Genomic DNA, 21,164 nt, shown 5'->3' on the forward strand with positions numbered 1-21,164 from the left:
AGATCACTTTTTTTTTTTAACCGACAACTTTGATCAGTTAACGTTGATACGGTCAACCATGGGTCAAACGGTCATCGGTTAACATCCCTAAAACAGAGAGAGAAAATGTAATAAGACAATTTCAGAGGTGTAAATTTGAACATGTTTATTTTAATTTTCATAAATTCCATTTGGCTCGATTAATCCTGTAATATATGTATAGTACAGGACTTTTTTTTTTGACATTGCCAACCTGTAAATTCATTTAAGAGCAAGTAATAAACACAAAAAAGGATTGTTTAAAGTTGCATATTGTGCCTTTTTCCTTTACCACTATTTGTTTAATAATTTTAATGGAACCGGAATCGGAACCGGAATCGTTAGGCGGAATCGGAACCGGAACCGGAACCGGAAAATTTCTCACGATTCCCAACCCTATTATTCACACTGCGTGATTGTCACTCGCGTGCACGAGCATCGATTTGCCTGTGATCTCGGGCATTTGTCGGCGATTTCACAAAACCTGTCGGCGACTCAAAATCGGGGCAAAAATCGGGCAGTGTGAACTAGGCTTAAGGGTAAGTCAGCTAATAACAATAAGATCTTCTTTCACTGCTGCTGTTGAGAAAGGACAAAAACATATATACATATACACCATACAAAGACATGCTGCGGCGATCATGTAAAAGCTGCAAAAACAGACATATGCACACACTGATAAATAAAGCAGTGAAGCTGCACAAACATAAAACACAACACAAATCCCAAACAACGTCACCAAGACCTGTGTTCTGCTGATGTTTGGAAAAGCCATGTTAAGCGAATGATTACTAGCTATGTATGCTTGGGTCAGCGTGACTAAGCTATGTCTAGTGTCCTGACTCTTAATGTATACTTGGACAAGGAAGCTTATTTAACTAGTGCCAAATCAGTTTATGCACACATAGTTGGTATAGGTACATTTTATTTAGATAAACCTAAAGGTACTCTACATCAACCAGGTATACATAGCTAGGCTTAGGCTTGCAGAGTTGTGGTTAAAAGCTTACCATCAGCAAAGACAGGATACTAGGTTGCAGGCTGATAGAGATAGTAAAAGAAAAATAAGTGGCAACCACAGCAAATCACATTAGATTTTTTTGAAAGGGAAATAACAACCTATCAGAATGTGCGAGCATTACATTAATTTGTTGTTTAATATGGTGTGAAGCGTTACCAAGCTCCAAACTCTAACCTCTAATGCATGCAAATAAAGTGTAGGAAGCACATCCTGATAGGTGGCATAAAACTTCTAGGTTACTAATGTTACATCAGAACGGCTGAAGAATTAGGATCTGGTCTGAGAGCCTAACCACCTTTGAATGTAAACTAAACAAGGCAAAAAACATTGGCGTGCAACTTTGCAACACATGCCCCGCCCGCAAAGTGGGTATATAAGGAAGTGCGCATGCGATTGCTCTTCAGGTTTTGTGCTGAGGACCTGAGATGGTGTCCCAGCCATTCAGTCGTGGTACAGCAATTTTGACAATGGGATTTAATGTCTCCGTTCCCTCCTCCTCCTTTCTCTCTCTATGCTGATTTGTTTTCATTGGTAGTACCCACCTCGCAGACACTTACCAGTCAAATTAGGTGTCTAATAGATGACGTTGTGTGTGTAACTACCTGAGAAAACTTACTTTGAAAAAAGCTATTCAGTATGGAGTACCACAAGGCTATAAACTATAAACTTTTATACCCAAACTATAAACTTTTGTCCAAGTAGCCTACATTTTATACCATGTTATGAAGCAGCTTTTCAACCACACATCATTATTTATGTATTACAAACATTGAAATGAGTGGGCCAGGATGCGCCAGACATTGAGGTAGTTGCTCCGTCAGAGCATCAAAGGCTGCCTTTGCGACTTTCGTAAAGAAATGAAAAGACAGGGACAGCCTGAAGGGGTGGACATGAAACTGATATGCCTGACCCTTGAACACAAAGCGTAGGAACAGGTCTTGAGGGAGAATCGAGACATGAAAGTATGTGTCCTTCAGGCCGATTGCTACACACCAATCTCGGTGTTGGATGCATTCAAAAATGCGACTCTGCGTCAACATTTTGAACAGAAGCTTGTAAAGGCCCAATTCAAAATTCACAGATCTAAGATCAGTCATAACCCACCACCTTTCTTGGGTACAATGAAGTAACCCTGCCTTCATATCAGCTGGAGAGACCAGCTCTATTGTGTCCTTCGCCAGTAGGACACCAACACTTGTTCAGCACTCAATGATTGTAGAGCAGAGCAAACGCTCGGCTCCAAAGGAAAAACTTGAAGTGCCATCACACACCCAGTTCCTTATATACCCGCTTTGTGAAAATGGGTGGAAAATCCTCTGAAGTGGGTATCAGACATCAAAAATACTACATGTACTTTTGAGGGGTTTCCAGGGACAGATATAGGAACTACTGATATTTAGCAACTGCTATCAACAAAAACTATGAAATGATGCATGTGTAAATAGAATATGTCGTTGTCCATGCTTTGTAATATTTGGACACTGCTCACAAGATGCAGGCCAAATTTTGAAATAATCAGTATTAGCTGTTGAAACTTGATTGGCTGCTGACGGTCATGTTTGCAGATTTGTCTGAATTATATTTATGGAATAGGTTAGCATTTCTACCAAAGAAAGTACTATATTTCCATGATTAAATAATTATGTACAGCTCATTGTGTTCTGTTTTTTTGAATTCCACTTCTCTTCACATCAACTGTTGTCAAAGAGAGAACTCAAAGGAAAAAAAGCACTACATTAATACAGACTAAAGTCCAAAGCCAAAAACTGTCTGCAGTAACAGTTAACCCAACTCTAAACCACGCTTCGACCCCCCCACCCCTTTTAACAGACATCTGTTGATATAGGATATCCCGCTCTGTATCTTGTGTTGACATTCACTCGCACTATATTAAAAAGCATGACATATGTCTAGACGTGGTGTGCAACCAACACTGTTGGGGAAAGTTAATTTTAAAAGTAATGCATTACAATATTGAGTTACTCCCAAAGAAAGTAACTAATTGCGTTACTTAGTTACTTTGTAGTGCAGTAGAAGCAGCTTCTCAAAATGCTGGTTTGTGTGACGGTTTCTTTTTGGGGTGAGGATGTGACATCCGATACTTAACAGTCTCTCAACCAGCACACTGGAAGGTGTTGCTGTATTGGCTTTTAAGAAGATCTTCAAAATCCTGGGGAAATCATGTAAATTTCCCATGTAAGCTGATTTCAGGTATTCGCAAAACTCCATTATCCACAGTAATTGCTTGTTTGTCATGTTGATTCTTCCCCTCAGGAAATGTGAAGTCATCTTCATGGTCTCTGCTTCCAGGAGATTACAGTGGCTCTTTCTGTGGTATCTCAATGGTGACACTGTGCTGCCAGAATCATCTTGATGTTGTCTTTTCTTGTTTTAATCCTCAGCCACCGCAGCTTGAAATTTGGTAGGGTTATTGCAGCAAGCAAAGCTTCATCACTGTCAAGGATGGAGTTAAACTGTGTCTTGATATCCTGCAAGAGATAGACATGCATTCATACCAGAATTATTACATTTATTTCAGAAAAAAAAAAGTAAATAAAATTAAACGTAAAGGGATAGTGTAACAGTTCTTTGTTCAGGGAAGAAGGAAGTGGGATCTGGCGAACATTTAAAAGACTTAAATTAATAAAATAAACAAACTAAAAGTCATGCGTGCAGCCCCTCACTGACGAGTCAAAAAATCATTCCCTTACCAGGTGTCATGAACTGGCCTTTTTTTCTTTTTTTATACTGTTGTTTGTGGTCAACTTATGACGTTCGTGTGGTTTTTACATTCAAAAACATCATAACTAATAAGTAATAGGCTATTTTGTACACTGGTTTTGAGGCTCTCTCCTGAACGCTGGGTTTTGATTGGCGTGCAGCACTGGAGACTTGGAAGTAAACGCCCACGGCTAGGATTGGTTAGGATTTGCATAATGAGCTTCAGCTCCGCTGTCATATCTATATCAGTTTATTTTACATGAGGGAGAGATTATTTTGAAAGCGGCAACTGCAACTTGTCTTTATCAAACAAACACAATGATTTATTTCTCATCCACCCTCGGTTGTCTTACATGGCCCGCACCCGCACGATCGGTCGATAAGTGCGAACCACGCACTCACACACACACACACATGTGCGCACCCAGATCAAGAAAAAAAATCTGCCAACGGGCGTACGTTTTGGTCTGATATAGCCCCGGAACTACAATTAAAAATACGTACCCACAGATACCCCCACATTTCTGCCACTGACTTAGAAAAATTTAGAAAAATTCAGCCCATAGGATCATAAATACATTTTAAACTATTTGCACTAAAGTTCAAAAGTTTGGACCTAAGATAGTTGTTTTTTAGCTCCATTTATTTATCACCATTTTATTTATATATTTTAATTTTAACACATCGTATTCTTATTTCTTATGCTTATGTTATCACTATTTTAATTCATTTCTATGTAAAGCACTTTGAATTGCCATTGTGTATGAAATGTGCTATATAAATAAACTTGCTTCGCCTTGCCTGGCCTTGCATTAAACTCGCTTCATAATTGATTAACTACACAGTAACTGAAGCAAATTAAAACACTTAAGTGATTTGAACTAAATAATGATTGATTACTATTTTTTTTTCAGAGCTGCTTTACAACAAAAATGTATTCTGTTTGCATCATTGAATTATTATTTTCCTGTTATCACTGTAAAGCTGCTTTGTATTTTGTAAAGTGCTACAGAAATAAAGGTGGCTTGACATAAAATAAAACTACAATAATAATAATAATACTAATAATAAGACAATATTGAACAGACTTACCTGAACTATGAGGTCTGGGGTCAGCCATCATATGAAAGAGGTCCTCTTTTGTGCCAAGATTTTGGCCATCAGGATTTCAAGGGTAGGTTGAAGGGTGTTATAGAAACAGTCATCTTCACCTTGAAGTATATCCAATGCCGTACAGAAAGGCTTCAGCACCTTGCAACATTCTTTGAGGAACTGATACTCTCTCCATAATGTATCTGAGATCCAGGCGAGTGCAAAGTTGATTGAGGCCCACTAAGTGACTCGGCTAAACACATCATAAAAACGATTTCCACCTTGTAGTTTAATGGAATTGTAGTTTCAGTTCACCACCAGGTAAAACAATTAGTTTGACTGAACTGAACAAATTGGCTGCTTATTTTATTGTTGAGGAGATGCAGCCGCTGTCCACTGTGGAGGCAACGACAATTCACAATATCATCAGCAAAATCTCTGTGACAAAAAAGCTGGGGGGCCGTGCATGGAAAAACCTTCTATGGACTGCTTAGGATGAAACATTTCGGGAATTACACACACACACTTCCTTAAATTCGGACGTGCGAGCCCAACTTTGTTCGTCGGATAATATAGTCATGTCCGAAGCAGCACAGACAAATAAGAAAGAAAAGGTTTTGTTGGAGGAAAGCAATAAGAGGAAACGAAAAAGTGATGGGATTAAAGGCAGGACGAGGATCAACATGTGACCAGCGTTTGCTCATCGGCGTGAGCTGAAGGAGACGTGCCCGACCGATGCTGTCCTGCTTGTTACGGTGAGCTACCACTCAAACATTGAACTGAAGTATCATATAGATTCTGTAAAACGGTAACCAATAGACTACTATAATGACGCTGGCTTGTAAACGTTAGCATTGTGATTATTCGGCGTTTGAAAAAAATAAAACCCATGAAATTATATTCATATGACATGCTGAAACATGCCACTGACTGTAACTTTACCTGAGATGAAGACATTTCACACGCGACGCTAGAAGAACTCTGAACTCCTCCTGCAGTGTTCAGGGGAACTGTTAGTGCTGCACCAACCCGCGGCGCCACTTTTATTAAGTTATTTGGCCCGCACCGCACCACTGTATATATTTTTACAACCCGCCCCGCACCCGCGACCATTAAATAGACATACGGGGTCCGCGGGTTATGAGACGACCCACGCATCCCTAGTTCAGGGCTATCAGGGCTGTCATGTCAACAAATGCACGCGCGATGGCATCCCCTGTTGTAGGATGACAGATCTTACGACAGTAGTTGAGGACATTATTTTTTCCAAACTGTAGGGGGACCCCGAGAGCAAAAGTAGCCAAGTGCTGCTTTAAGTGAACTAACAACAATCTTCACATAAACCCATAATAATAAATGTAATTTACCTGTAGCCTTCATATAATCAATATAGGTTACAGAAATTGAGTCATCAAAGACTTTACAGTCTGCACTGCATAAATCATGAATTAAATACAGATTAATCCTTATTAAAGCTAACGTTTTCTCTGTTACCTTTATTCTTTGATTTACAATGACAGACATCACAGCAACTGGTTTATTAGGCTGCTGTGACTTTAAAATCTGCCGTTGCCGAATATGATGCGGATCTGATGCGCTGTCACGTGCATCTCATTTTCCAGAAACATTCTTTTTTGCCGTCAAAAATGTATCTACGTCGTTCGTGCATAAGTCTAAGGGTGAGGGATGCACACCAGTGATGTGATACCTTTCACTGGTCTCAATGTCATCTCATAAAACTTAATGCAAGTCCGTAAAGATGAACTCATTATTCTCTGCTTTATTGTCATCATCAGCTTGAAACATTCTGAATTCTAACGTTAAAACTACGTTAAGGTTACTTGCTTAAAAAGTTATGGTTTGTGCCATTGTCAGTGACAGTTATCTTACCACAAAGAGCAAATGAGCTGTGAATCTCCACTGCGATGACATTGTACATGTGTCTCCCATGAAATCACCTGCAAGGGACTGCAGCTTGGCGATGCAGCGTAGCAGGATCGATCCAGTGTACAGTAATTCCCAAAATGTTTCATCCTAAGCAGTCCATAGAAGGTTTTTCCATGCACGGCCCCCCAGCTTTTTTGTCACAGAGATTTTGCTGATGATATTGTGAATTGTCGTTGCCTCCACAGTGGACAGCGGCTGCATCTCCTCAACAATAAAATAAGCAGCCAATTTGTTCAGTTCAGTCAAACTAATTGTTTTACCTGGTGGTGAACTGAAATCAAGCTTTTGTTGTTTAGCTTGAGGCGGGGTGCAGGTAATATTCGTCTCTCTCTCTTCCAACTCTGTAGTGCTCTGCTTTGCATGCAGTTTGCATGTGTTTTTTTTTTTCTTGTTTTTTTTTTTTTTTTAAAGCAGTTGACAAAGTTTTTTACCTACACATAATCTACACTTAATGATTATCCCCTTCTCCTTTTCTGTGACAATTTTACAATAATGAGTGAGTGTGTGATTCTACAACTATGTTTGTTTTAATGCAGTTTTTAATGCAAATTAATTTAACTTAACTTTTTTAAGGAACTAACTAAAATAATAATGTGTAGATAAAAAAAAAAAATTATTACGTAACGCGCGTTACTTCTAACGTGTCTAACATTAATTATCCCTATTGCCTCAGTGGTGTATGTCTTCAGGCGGATTGCAGCAACCGCCATTACGATTGTTTTTGATTTGGTCTTAGTGACTTAGGAGTCCTCTTGACTACTCCTAGCGTTTCATGGATTTAGGAGCTAGTTTTAGTGCTAAAATGCTTTGTGAAATACTCTTACAGCAAAAATGTAGAAGTCCTAAAATTAGCACTGACAAGCCAATTATTTTTAAGAGTTTCTCCTAAATTGGCAAGTTAGGCGTTACTTTTAACCTTACAGTGTAAAAACTGCTGGGTTGCTTTAACCCAAATGTGGGTCATATATGGACAAACCTAACCTTTGGGTAAAAAATACAATGTAAAAATGTTACCCAACGGTTGGGTTTGTCCATTTTTGACCCAAATTTGGGTAAGAATTATCCAGCAATTTTTAGCGTGTAAACTGTTTTGTGAATATGGCCCCAGGCCTGTAAAATGGGAAACTGAGCCATGCATATTGTTTTGCTCTATGTTTCTATTTCCCTGCACTGCAAGTCCTTGGGATTTGGGAGCCCTTAAAAACTTTGTTCCAATCAGTTTTATTCTTCTCTGTAGACAAAGAAACATCCGGTGATTTGGGACTTTGAGTTTGTCCACTGGCCCAGTCATTTCTGTCACTGACTTAGATGTCTTCATTTGGCTGTAAGAAAAGTTTAGACAAATTTATCCCATGTGATCATAAATAAATTATAATCTATTTACATTACAGTTCAAAAGTTTGGTTTGAAACAGTTCATTTGTTTTGAAATAAGTTAAAACGTTTTCAGCCACAATCCAATTAAATTGATCAGAATTAAATGTAAAGACATTTATAATGTTTCAACGTTTTTATTTCCAATAAATGCTGTTTTTTTTTTTTTTTACCTTTTCATTTAAAGGATCTGTAAAGAAATCACAGAATCCACTCAACTGTTTTATACATTGATGATAAAGATGTATTTATTGAGTATCAAATCATCATATTAGAATTATTTCTGAAGGGTCAGGTGACACTAAAGACTGGAGCAATGATGCTGAAAATTCAGCTTTGTCATCACAGGAGTACATTAAAATATATTCAAATTGTTATAATAAATGTATTATTTCACAATATAACTGATTTTACTGCATTTTTGATCAAATAAATGCAGCCTTGGTGAGCATAACAGACTTCTTCCAAAAACATCTCAGCAACCCCAAACTTTTGAACAGTGTATACATACTAGTGCTGTCAATCAATTAATTAACAAACAATTAACTAATTAATCACATATTAATAACAATTAATTATGATTAAAAACATCAGTTTTTAATATTTTATATTGTAATAATTTCACAGTTACTCTCCAAATTAATGTAGAAACAACTTATATACAGTATATTTCAAATATTTGTTCTAATGGCATCTTTTATAAATAAAGGCCACAGGTCTAATACTGCTACCTATGTCTCTATGAATTATTATTTTTTTAGGTTGAAAGCTATTAATTTCAACATGGATTTGACTTTTAAAAAAATACTTTTAATTTAAGTGAACTAACAACAATCTTCACATAAACCCATAATAATAAATGTAATTTACCTGTAGCCTTCATATAATCAATATAGGTTACAGAAATTGAGTCATCAAAGACTTTACAGTCTGCACTGCATAAATCATGAATTAAATACAGATTAATCCTTATTAAAGCTAACATTTTCTCTGTTACCTTTATTCTTTGATTTACAATGACAGACATCACAGCAACTGGTTTATTAGGCTGCTGTGACTTTAAAATCTGCTGTTGCCGAATATGATGCAGATCTGATGCGCTGTCACGTGCATCTCATTTTCTCACAACTCTTTAAGTTAATTTAAAGGTCCCGTTCTTCGCGATCCCATCTTTCAAACTTTAGTTAGTGTGAAATGTTGCTGTTAGAGCATAAATAATACCTGTAAAATTATAAAGCTCAAAGTTCAATGCCAAGCGAGATATTTTATTTAACAGAAGTTCACTTTCAAAGCCTACAGCGAACGGCCGGTTTGGACTCCAGCGGGAAGTGCAGGGATGTAATGACGTCACTAGAACCGTTTGTTGACTAACCCTCCGCCCACAAGAATATGCAAAATAGGGGGCGTGGTCTTGTTGCTCTCCCAAGTGGAGAAGAGCACACATTCAGCACGCGCATCTCCCCGTTATGGTAAGAGGCGGGACCTTTCTGGGCAAAGAGCGCTAAGCTGCTGTCCAATCACAACACGGGAAGCGCTGGCCCAATCAGAACTCGTTACGTGTTTCTGAAGGAGGGACTTCATAGAACAAGGAAATCATCAGGCCGTTTTTAGGACATAGGAAACAGCGCTGTACAGATAAATAAATTGTGTGAAAAATACTGTGTTTTTTTACACGCGAAACATGAACTCATGTTATATTGCACACTGTAAACATAATCAAAGCTAGGAAAACACGCGAAGAACGGGACCTTTAAGATGTAATTTAATGCATTCAATACTCAAAAAATTGGCGTTTTTGCATAATTCTGTATAATTCAAGCGTGAAAAAGAACTTGATTCTGCCACGTTCTCTTTTGTCTTGTCACACTTGAATGGTTTAAAAGCATTTGCATTAATAACAGGGTGATCATATAACGGTCATATGATCATAACACTTAATCATAAGGCTAGCCAAAGGATGACAGAAAAAACAGAGGCTGAATTAATTGCGTTACATATAATTTTAACACGTTAAACTAAAAAACAGTTATTGTATCCTTAAAGGGATCCCCTGGTGTTGAGACTTGTATGGCTTAATATGACATAAATGATGTCTCTTACTGAATTATGTAGTAGAAAACCCATGAAAGATCTACGTTATTTTAAAAAATCGATTTTATATTTGGACCATGGGCGGCGCCATCTTGTTTGCGTTCTAGGTTGATGACGTAGATTGGTTGCACTCCTCAATCAGCTGGCGTTACCCGTAGCTATTTTTACCACAACGCAACTCGAAAATTGTTTCAGAGTTAAACAAAACCAATGAATTGCTTTGTAATTGTACTTAAAACACACTCAAACATACATGTGCAAACAAACTTACCTACACAAGTCACAAACAGATCGGCGGCCGGGCACACACACCTGACAGACTGCGCGGTCTCAATCGAGATTTTGGGCTGCTCAGTCTCCACGACAGGGGCTGAATCCGAAATCGACCCCCTATACCTTGAAATAGGGCATTATTTGAAGGGACGGCCATTTGTAGTGTTGTCCGACACCATAGGGACATGTTCGAGTGCATTCATTCAGTCTCACGTTCACCGCAATAACGAGTGTACAGCCGATTTACACACAACAGCTGTCCGACTTCACGCACTCGATCGTCTTCATTCACTCCTTCAAGTTGTATTAGTGAACAAAAGTAGCGAAAGTAATTTGTGTCTTAAAAGTGAAAGTTTAAAGATTGAGGTTAATTCACTGAGCGTGCTCAAACTTTAATGCACAAACCAATCCCATGCATCATCACCAAAACATCCTGCCTCTCTTCCTCACGTTAACTTATCCCATCATCCTACCTAGATATTTCCCTCTGCTGGATACATTAGGCATTACAGTTAATCTACTGCATATCAACAGTCTATCTATGATATCAACACAGGGAATAGTGATGTATGCGCGCACGCAGTGCGTGTGTGTTCGCGCCGATCTGTTCGCGCCTCATGTGTGTGTGTGTGTGTGTGTGTGTGTGTGTGTGTGTTCGCGCCGATCTGTTGGGGTGTGTGTGAGTCTGTGTGAGCGAGAGAGTTTGTGTCCACATGTTTGGGTGCGTGAAGTCGGACAGCTGTTGTAAATCGGCTGTACACTGCGGTGCAACGTGAGACTGAATGACTGCACTCGAACATGTCCACTATGATGTCGGACAACACTACAAATGGCCGTCCCTTCAAATAATGCCCTATTTCAGGGTATAGGGGGTCGATTTCGGATTCAGCCCCTGTCATGGAGACTGAGCAGCCCAACATCTCGATTGAGACAACGCAGTCTGTCAGGTGTGTTTTCCCGGCCGCCGATCTGTTTGTGTAGGTGAGTTTGTTTGCACATGTATGTTTGAGTGTGTTTTAAGTACAATTACAAAGCAATTTATTGGTTTTGTTTAACTCTGAAACAATTTTCGAGTTGCGTTTTGGTAAAAATAGCTACGGGTAACGCCAGCTGATTGAGGAGTTCAACCAATCTACGTCATCAACCTAGAACTCAAACAAAATGGCGCCGCCCATGGTCCAAATATAAAATCGATTTTTTAAATAACGTAGATCTTTCATGGGTTTTCTACTACATAATTCAGTAAGAGACATCATTTATGTTATATTAAGCCATACAAGTCTCAACACCAGGGGATCCCTTTAACTCACTAACTTTGACAGCACTAATATATATATAATATCAAAAATTACATACAACATGGAACAACAAAAACGCAACTGTACCTCATCACCGGAACGTAATACTGGAATCCATTTTCTGAAAAAATAAAATGTATATATACACACACACACACACGCACACACACATTAATGACATCAATTTCAATTTTGGGTGAACTAACCCTTTAAATACTCTCCTCCCATGAATTTTATGTCTAAAACTCCAACAAATGTATATGGAATAAACAAAAATAACTATATCCACACATTTTAGCTCTCATTTATCACTGCATCTTTAGTAAATCATGACAGTAGTTTTTAATGTCAAAAGAGAGCTTGAGCTGACACAAGCTGTTAGTAAATCTGGCCCATAATGTTTAAAAAGAAAAGAAAAAAAACTCCTCATAACTGCACATTAAAAATCTAATTGGCTGTGAATGTTATAAACAAGCTTATCACTGGATAATTTATCACTTTGTGCTAAGTTTGGACCAAAAATCAAAACAAACTAAAATTTAAGATGCAAAGAACCAACGTCACACTCACACAAATCAAGTGTTCATACTCACGTCTTGGTTTTGAATAACACAGCACCAACACCAACAAGAAGAGCAACGTTGTAAAAACCAAACAGACCCCAACAGACGGTGCTGGATTCTTGGAAGAAAGGGTGGCGAGAAGTAAAAAATGGTCAGGTTCACACTTTGACAGTGTTACTGTTATTTTGAAGGGGGTTGACAAAGAATATATCCATTTCCACAGACATGGGTTGTCACAGATTAGATTTAGCATGCATACCATGTCCAGGATTGAGATTATTATAATAACATATACAGATAAAAACAATCATAGTATCACAGTTTTGAATCTCCACACGTACCTTTAATAATTTCCTTTAGTTTTATCTGATAAAGTGTTGCATGCATAATTACTACCAAATGCATACTTAATATTTAAAAATTCAGTTAATTCAGTTTTTTTTTAACATTTGAATTAAGAAAGGGTTTTTTTTTTTGCAGCAACATTTTTAATAGGATAAAAGTGTCAAGAATAACACAAAACACATATTATAATCAATAAAAACAAAAATGGTCTCACCAGTATGAACATTCACATACAGAGAACCTGCTGCGCTTCCATACTGGTTTGAAGCTTGGCAGATGTACAAGCCGTTGAGGTCAGGGGACAGTTTTGGGAAAAGAAGCTTGTGGCCTTTATAACAGGTACTTGTATTCACTCTGTTAATATAGAAAGATATGAAAGATCAGTGAACATGTTCTGGAAGTATATGACATATGCTGTAGTAAAATATATATAAAACAAGGTTGGACAACATCTCAGCCTCAGACGTCAGGCCCATGGACCATTGGATGAAAATCTGATACATATGGCACACTTATCTGGAAACACTTCATGTGTTTCAAAGACGTCAATTGATTGGCTGAATTCTATAGTATGTCCGTGAAACGTGTGTTGCGTTTTTTAATGGTCCACCAGGAAAAAATGCTTTGATGCTAAACTTCCTCATGGAAGAAAAACGTGTTGTGTTTACAACTGTGACAATGAGTGCTTACCAGGATCAACTAATTGCTGGATTTTCAAAAGTATGTGGAGAGTGTGGCTCCATTGTTGCAGTAAACTTGCACAATGTTCTTAAATGAATAAATCATGGATGCATGCCTGTCTGTTATTCCAAGGACATCGACTTTACATTTTTATGGTCCTAAACATGACAAGGAACAAAACGAACTGTGATTGGTTGAGTTACATGTCATGTTACATGTCAGTCAGATGGCCATTGGGCAGTCCTTGGCAAATGGAAACTGCAATACAGTCCAGACCTTCTGCCGTCAGTCTAAAGGTCTGGCTATGCAAGACTAGATAACATATGGTAAACTAGCAACTGCACATAAATACGGTGGCTGAGAGAGCTCAACATGCTGCGCGACACATATATTGTGAACGATTCACCCATGCATTTAATTTTTAAATTTTTTATGTCATTGTAATCAAAATACCACAATTTGCTCTCCCTGTAATAAGACTCACTTGATGTTTATGACATGTCCTTGTTGCAGTTCAGATCCGCCTCCATTCCGATATGCAGTGCTCACTTTTCATGATCAAAAAAACCCCCACCCATGTATAAAATCTTGCCCTAAAAAAAGTAATAAAAAACCTTTCCTATGTTTTTTTCTTGCTCCCTAAGCTGTTTCACATAGAAATATGTCCCAATATGGTAATAATGTCATAAAACCCGTGAACCTGACAGTTTAACCACTTTATGCAAAAGCAACTTGTCAGCTTTGTGCAAGTGTTTAAAAATGGTGAGCTTAAGCCTTAGAGAATAACAACTGTCACTAATTGAGTCACTTGGTGAGTCAAAAATCATGCTTTTGAGTTAATAATTGATATTTTTTTTTCATAATTATTGGTCAGATTTTCTTGTTAAGTCAAAATAAACTTATGAAAATACCTTACAGATATCATAGTTTATTTGTGTTTTATGATAATTTTCTATTCTATTTTAGTACACAAACAAAGTTTGACTGAAATGATCTAAGCTTCTCCATTCAAAAGTTTATTTAGAACAGAGTACTGATTTTGGTTGTAACTTTCAGTAACTCTTCCGTTAAGCACAAGTTGCATCCCCCCACCCCCCACATTTTCACATACACATTTTCATTACCTAGTCCAAGTGTAGTTGGTTGGCTCTGGGTTACTATCCACTTCACACGTGAATCCTTTTGCATTTGTTGGACTGTCAGGGATTATAACCACTGATTCTGGAGGATCTTGAAAAATAAATAAAAATAGCAAAAATAATTACATAGTGAATTATTCTAAATACATTTGGAAATTTTGGAAATTAGCAAAGTCAGGCTAGGTCACGATCATACGGTCTTTCAATATCAACAAATGTTAGGTCTCATGGTGTCTGTGTAATGGGTATTAATTATAAATTGTGTTTTATTTTAAATTCACACAAAATCCTAATTGTCCTGCTATATATGTATGTGAGAAAAGAAAATGTACTTTTATGAGTTTTGCATTCATCGTGGTTGTGACATCACTGGCGCCTTGCGCGCTCTCGCTTCAGTCCGAGGGAGTTCTGAGCGGAGCGAGGTATGTATTGTGTGCACTCCGGTTCAGAAAGAGTGTTATAAGTGAAAATAATCACAAATTAAACGATCGGTTTTGATAATATGTAAAAGAGTATTCACAAGTATGTGATCCATCCTCTTAAAGCTGTTTTCCTGCATATGTGAAAGTTTAACCGAGTGAATGCAGTGTCACGTTGTACTGTATGTAAGTGTGCAAGTTGGCCTGTGAAGCGTGTCTGCTGATATCTTTTCTATGTTCAAATTTTTGACAGGAGAAGGCAGTTTAACTTTGCACAACATTGAATGAAACATATTTACTGCATATTTTCAACTCATGCAGATAAAGATAACCTCTGAACCAGCAATTCGACTTCAGTCTTTATTCACTACATCAAACAACACAACGCAGAGGAGTAGCCGAGCCGTACTGACAGAGACATGCGAGCGGCCCAAACCAGCTACATTTGGTAATCCCTATGGGCCTTTTGCACAAGACTGTTTGAGTTGTAGCCCAAAGCCTGGGAATTCCATCCAAGCAGCTGAGAGGTTGCTATATCCCACTGTGGGTAGTCATGGTGACAGTCTTTTACATAAATCACCAGGGTGATCTTTGTTTGCGACACCTAAACAAGCTAACACAGCAGATTTATATTTGGTCTCAGGACAAGATCCTGTCACTCAAAGCAGTCTATATTCCTGGACAAATGAATGTTGAAGCAGATTTACTGTCCAGACAAGAAATACCAGTGGCAGAATGGAAACTCCCCCGGTATCTCTGCTCCCAGGAGTTCTAGGCAGAGTTTGCTAAAAAGGGTCTTGCCTCTTACTGATAGTGCCATGTTGGCAAAACAGAGTTTGGTTCTCTGAGATAATATATATCTTTAAAGCTTGCCCTGGGCGATATTGGAGAGGAGGGACCCTCTGTCTCAGGTGGAGGGGACAATATTTTATCCCCGGCCTGAGCTGTGGTACCTTTGTGCTTAGCTCCTGAGGGGCACCAACTGTTTATATATGTAACAGAGGCCAGCTATTAGTTGCTGTGCGAGTAAACCTCACTACTCTGAATCTTAATTAGCGACTGACTTTAGAGGTTGCAGCCTTTAGCCTCCTTGTTAAAGCATCTGACTCTCATGCCGGACCTGGGAACAGGGATGATTCCTGTGGTCTTTCTGTGATCTTCCAGTTTGTAGCACAAACTGATTAAGAGGTGATTATTTTAATGAATTATTCATCAGCTTTAGAGTTTTCCTTGTTTGAACCAGTGCGACAAAGCCGTCACAAAATTAACTTGCAGAATCCATCAGCCTAATGAAGACTCTGAATATGCCCTGAATTGTAAATTCATGTAATGCTTCATTGCTTCAGTTTCAGTTTCTGTGCCACCAAAGCCCCTTTTACACTGCGATTCCGGCAAATACACGGATAATGCGACCCAGCATTTGTTCCCGGGCCGCTAGATTTGGTCCATTCACACTGCCAGCGAAATACCGTAATATGTGCGCTTTCACACACAACCCGTAACGGTCCCGGGGTCGAGTTGACACGTGACATCCTGATGTGACGTATAATGGCGGGCGAGCGATCTCAGCTTCAGCGCAGATAGTAAGGAGCTCTGTGGTCTCGACTTGTGTCCAGTTTGCGCTCATTTCTGCTTGTTTCATTTTAGTTTCTTTTGTATACGAACACTCTCTGCGTTTAAAACACCGACGAGCTCTTCTGGCATTAGTTTCGGCTTTTGTTCACACAGCGCTCGTCCCGGGTCGAATACCGCAATATTACTAGGTCCCCGACCCGGGTCGAATTCGGTAATCAATGTCGGGACGTGGTTGCTTTCACACAGAAGGAGACCCGGCAATGTTCCGGGAATGTTGCGGGTCCGACGTGCGGTGTGAAAGGGGCTCAAGAGAGCAAAAATATGTTCTCTCAACTTTTTTTATGGTTATCTTTATCTTCTATCTTTTTTAGCTGTATTAACCAAAGATTCATTCTTTAGAATCAACAACAATTAATCATCTTCAAAAACAAGTTTTTGTTTCACATAAAGCGTTGCATTTGGAAAAAGTTTGGATTTTAAATGAAAAGAACGTAAGTCATTTGTAATCAAGCTGTTGGTTGATGCTTACAATGGATGTTTATTGAATAGTTCAGCACAAGGTCCTCTCTCAGTGTGTGGTGTTTCACCACACATTGGACCTTCTTTTTGTTTAAATGTTTGAATGGGACACCAAGTAGGTAGGACACAACAGTAATGGTCCTATTGGGGTGTACTGTATAGTTGATTTCAGTCCTCAGAGACTTTTCCAGATCTCCTAATCTCCACATCACTTCTGCTGCAGGCAATGCATGAGAAGCAAAGCATGATGCCAACGTAGCCTCAAAATTATCAGCGACAGGCACCTCCCCTTTCAGGTTAACCGCAGGACGAGCTGCATTTGAAGTGGGAAAAAAAGCAAATTAATTAAATGCATCAATAAATGTGACTAAAGTAGCCTGCTCTTAGTCTTCTCATAATAATTAAAAGCATTTACTCATTTCACATTTATAAACTTCGCTTAACACAAACCATTTCTGCAGGATTACAGTCATTTAAGTCGTGTAGGTTAGAATGGGTACAGCTGGTACAGGGATACATTTGAAACACCTTAAATAACATGCAAGTCTGATCTGTGATATTTGTTGCACACATGCATATTAGCGCCCTCTTTGATCGTTGGAAATTTAAAGTACATGCACTTCTCCAGTTCGAAGATATTCGCAAACGTTTTTTTCCAAGGTAAATTTTCACTTCATCACGCCCCTTCCACATTGAATAGTTTCTGTTTTGTTGTGTCATTGAAGGTCATTGTACAATCTAAAGAAATCTTTGAGGAGGTCATCAGGGTACAGTTGAGACACAATGTATCAAATGTACCTAGAATCCTATTGTTTAGTTGCACGATGTAAGATCACATTTTATTGTTAGGCATCTTTACAGCATTAGGGATGGGTGTCTCAACAGTATTGTTCCAATGTACCTGACATGGGTACATTGGAACAAAAAAAATCTTCCTGTGTTTATGTGCGAATTGTAGCAAATATGATCTACTTATGGATGCTAATAATTATTCATTAGTAGACAAGTAAAGAAAATGTCATATGAAAAAAAAAAACACTTCTTTTTAGGCCCTAGTTTTGTTGTGGTAACAGAAAAAGCAAAAAGTGTACCAACTGTACCAGGTCTAACCTAAGCATTAAATATTTTAAATAAATTCATGAGTTTCATCATTAGTAAGGAATGAAAACACAGAGATGTGCATATATGTAGGCCTTATGTAACAGAATAACGAACAAGCCATCATACCACAAACTGTGACATTGATGTCCGTCGCTAATGGCCCAATAGAAATTAAGTTGAAGATGCATGTGTAGATTCCCTCATCCAGAAGCCTCGTTTTGAGCAGCTGAACTGATCCATTTTTCTCTGCAATGTTCCCAATGAATTGTACTCTGTCTCGCAACCCATTTGGCTCTTCAGTTGAGCCATCTTTGCGAATGACGAAGAAGATCTTCTCTTCAGGGTTTTCTTTTGTCTTTTTCTTCCACAAAATACGAGTTAGACTATCATCAGTCTCAGTCAAATGACACACCAAAGAGGCGTTTTCTCCATCTACGACTGTTGTATCATGACCAATAACCTTTACACCTGGAAAATACATAATACTTAAATTAAAACAGAGCATGGAGGAGTAGAGATGGAGTATAATTCTATGGAATAGAATAGAGTACGAGTACAAACAATGTAGAAAAATGGTAGGCTACTGTGAAAGGCTAGAGCATGCTATGCATGCTAGCATCAGTGTTGGTATCCTTATACGTAAAAAAAAGTAGTAATTACTCATTACTCGTCACTACTTTCAAAAATAATATTATTACTTTACTTATTACTTCCTGGGAACATAATTCGTAATTCGTTAAACTACTTTTTATATTACATTTCTGTTACACCCGAAATAAGTGGTAATTACGCATTTTCTCTTCAAAATTCTGGCTTTGCATGTGCACCTCTTTGTGAATGTTACAGTATATTTAAATCATCCAGTTAGTATTTATTTAAACAGAATCATCCTTTCCATTACTTTTTTCACTGAAAAATGCAATCGTTGAAAAATGCTGTTTTCCCTTCTGTGATAGCTGTCATGATTCAGTGGAAGATCATTTGCTACATACACTATACTTCTGAGTTCTGTTCCATACATACTAACCCAAAGAAACTTTCTACTAGTGCTATCAAATTGATTAATCGCGTCCAGAATATATATACACACTCATTCATGTATCTATTAAATAAATATTTGCATGTATATACTGTATATATGTATATAATCTATATTATATATAAATATTTTATATATAAATATATTTTTTTCTTATGTGTGTGTGTGTGTGCATTTATATACAGAATTACACACAGTACTCACATATTAATTCACTTATTATAACACTTATTTCGGATGCAATTAATTGATTTGACAGCACTACACATGAAACATGAAGCTTATGTGATTTGGGAGAATAAAGTATGTTTATATGAGAAATGCTAAGCAGGTGTAAATATAGCTTATTCTAAAATTATACAAGCATATTTGCCCAAATGATTACAATTGGATTTTCATAACAAAAACGTAATGGTGATTTTGAGTAAATGATTAGTATTAAAGGAACTGTATGTAAGAAATTTATTTCAATTAATCATAAAATGGCCCTGATATGTCTCTAGACATTAAGAAATCATGCTAATTTCAAATACTTATATCACTGACAACAGTAGTCTGGCCAGGATATTGTCATTTAAAGTTGTTGTTGCAGCCCTCAACTGAAGTTGATGTTGACATGTTGTGTTTTGGCCTGAAGCTCCACCCTCCACCTATCGACCAATCACAAAGTCAGTAGTGTTTGGGCATCCGGGTTGCCAGCTCTGCTCTAGTTACCACAGCTTCAGCTACAAACATTCCTGCTGATCCTGCAGCCTATCTGACAACCTTGAGTCAGGGGGAGGGGGAGAAGGGATACTCCTGCAGTACCAGTTTTGGCCATAATCTTACATACACTTCCTTTAATTATAAATCCTCATGTATAGTTTGATGCTAATTGTAACTATAATTCACCTGTACGCAGATACAATTATATTTCATTCTGTATGTCAAAATAATTCATGTTTGTAAGAAAATGTTTTATTTTGTTTTCTAGAGGGATTTTTGATAATAGGTAGGTAGAATGTATATCAATATCAAAGGGATGTGGGTGGAAAAGCCATGTAATGACAGAATAAAGTAATGCCAATTAAACTTAATTTTGACAATGTTGTTATTGCCATCATTCAGTTGTGAATATTAAGAAAATGTATCTAGGAATTGGATAGGATAGGAGTGAATCTGTTCACAGTTAATTTATTCAGATCAATTATATAAAGTTGCAAGATTTTGTAAAAATTTGGTGCTTGTTTTATTCATTGTATTTCATCTAGTTCCAAATGTTTCATTTCACAATTTAGTATTATTAATCTTCATGATAATAGGCTGACAAAGGATACCATGCTGTGTGGTCAACAGCACATTCCAGGGCCCAGTTTCTGGCCGTAACAGTGGGCAAATGTTTGCTACGTTTTCACTGGACATTGGTGGACTAACACAAACAACTTGTTCAAAGACACCAGATAAAATGCTAGGACAACTACCAGACACCTCTTAGAGGGCAAGAAGCAGACCTCTGGAACCAAGCCCAGGTAGGCCAGGACTTCTCACTGGTCCACATGTATTTTCTGCCCTTCATCCATCTAGGGATTAATTTCTAAGGTCTTGGTCTGTGACTGCCATACACAATTCCTCCAGATGCAGTAGAAGCCGGTGAAGCAAAGAGAGATCACAATGATTCATCCAAATCCATTCATAACTATGTTAGGAAACCTTAAAACTGATGTAAATTACACACATCAATCCATTTCATTCTTATTCAAAGTAATAAGTATTCTCAGTGACAACTATTTTTAATGCACCATCTTATGCCAATTCAGCTGTTAATGTACAAATTAATGAATGCATGACAGTTCTTCTTTTTTTGTTTGGAATAGTATATTACCAATTTTTTTGCTTAGTATATTACCAAAGGTATTCTGGTGGTGGTTTGAAAAAACTAGGGCTGCACGTTTTCAAGTTTTTCATTAACC

The 21,164-nt window shown here is 37.9% G+C and overlaps 1 protein-coding gene across 3 annotated transcripts in view; it reads right to left on the reverse strand.

Annotated features, from left to right (window-relative positions):
- Positions 1–422: 422 nt before the first annotated feature.
- Positions 423–21,164, reverse strand: part of si:ch211-141e20.2 (nectin-1) — a 46,600-nt gene continuing 25,858 nt past the window's right edge. Inside the window, exons 2-10 of one of the 3 annotated variants that reach the window (XR_010904998.1) lie at positions 18,303–18,644; positions 17,086–17,388; positions 14,548–14,653; positions 12,957–13,096; positions 12,428–12,515; positions 11,922–11,955; positions 6,746–8,121; positions 4,853–5,105; positions 423–3,528 (exon numbers count right to left, since the gene is read on the reverse strand). Coding sequence is in view for 1 of the 3 variants with exons in the window: in XM_067443390.1 (XP_067299491.1) it covers positions 8,104–8,121; positions 11,922–11,955; positions 12,428–12,515; positions 12,957–13,096; positions 14,548–14,653; positions 17,086–17,388; positions 18,303–18,644 (1,031 nt within the window). In the remaining 2 variants the exon portion in view is untranslated. Of the gene's footprint in view, positions 3,529–4,852; positions 5,106–6,477; positions 8,122–11,921; positions 11,956–12,427; positions 12,516–12,956; positions 13,097–14,547; positions 14,654–17,085; positions 17,389–18,302; positions 18,645–21,164 lie in introns of those variants that run through there. The other 2 variants (XR_010904997.1, XM_067443390.1) reach the window with 2 other exon arrangements.

Source organism: Pseudorasbora parva, chromosome 5 (genome assembly GCF_024679245.1).
Source record: "Pseudorasbora parva isolate DD20220531a chromosome 5, ASM2467924v1, whole genome shotgun sequence".
NCBI classification, from domain to species: domain Eukaryota; kingdom Metazoa; phylum Chordata; class Actinopteri; order Cypriniformes; family Gobionidae; genus Pseudorasbora; species Pseudorasbora parva.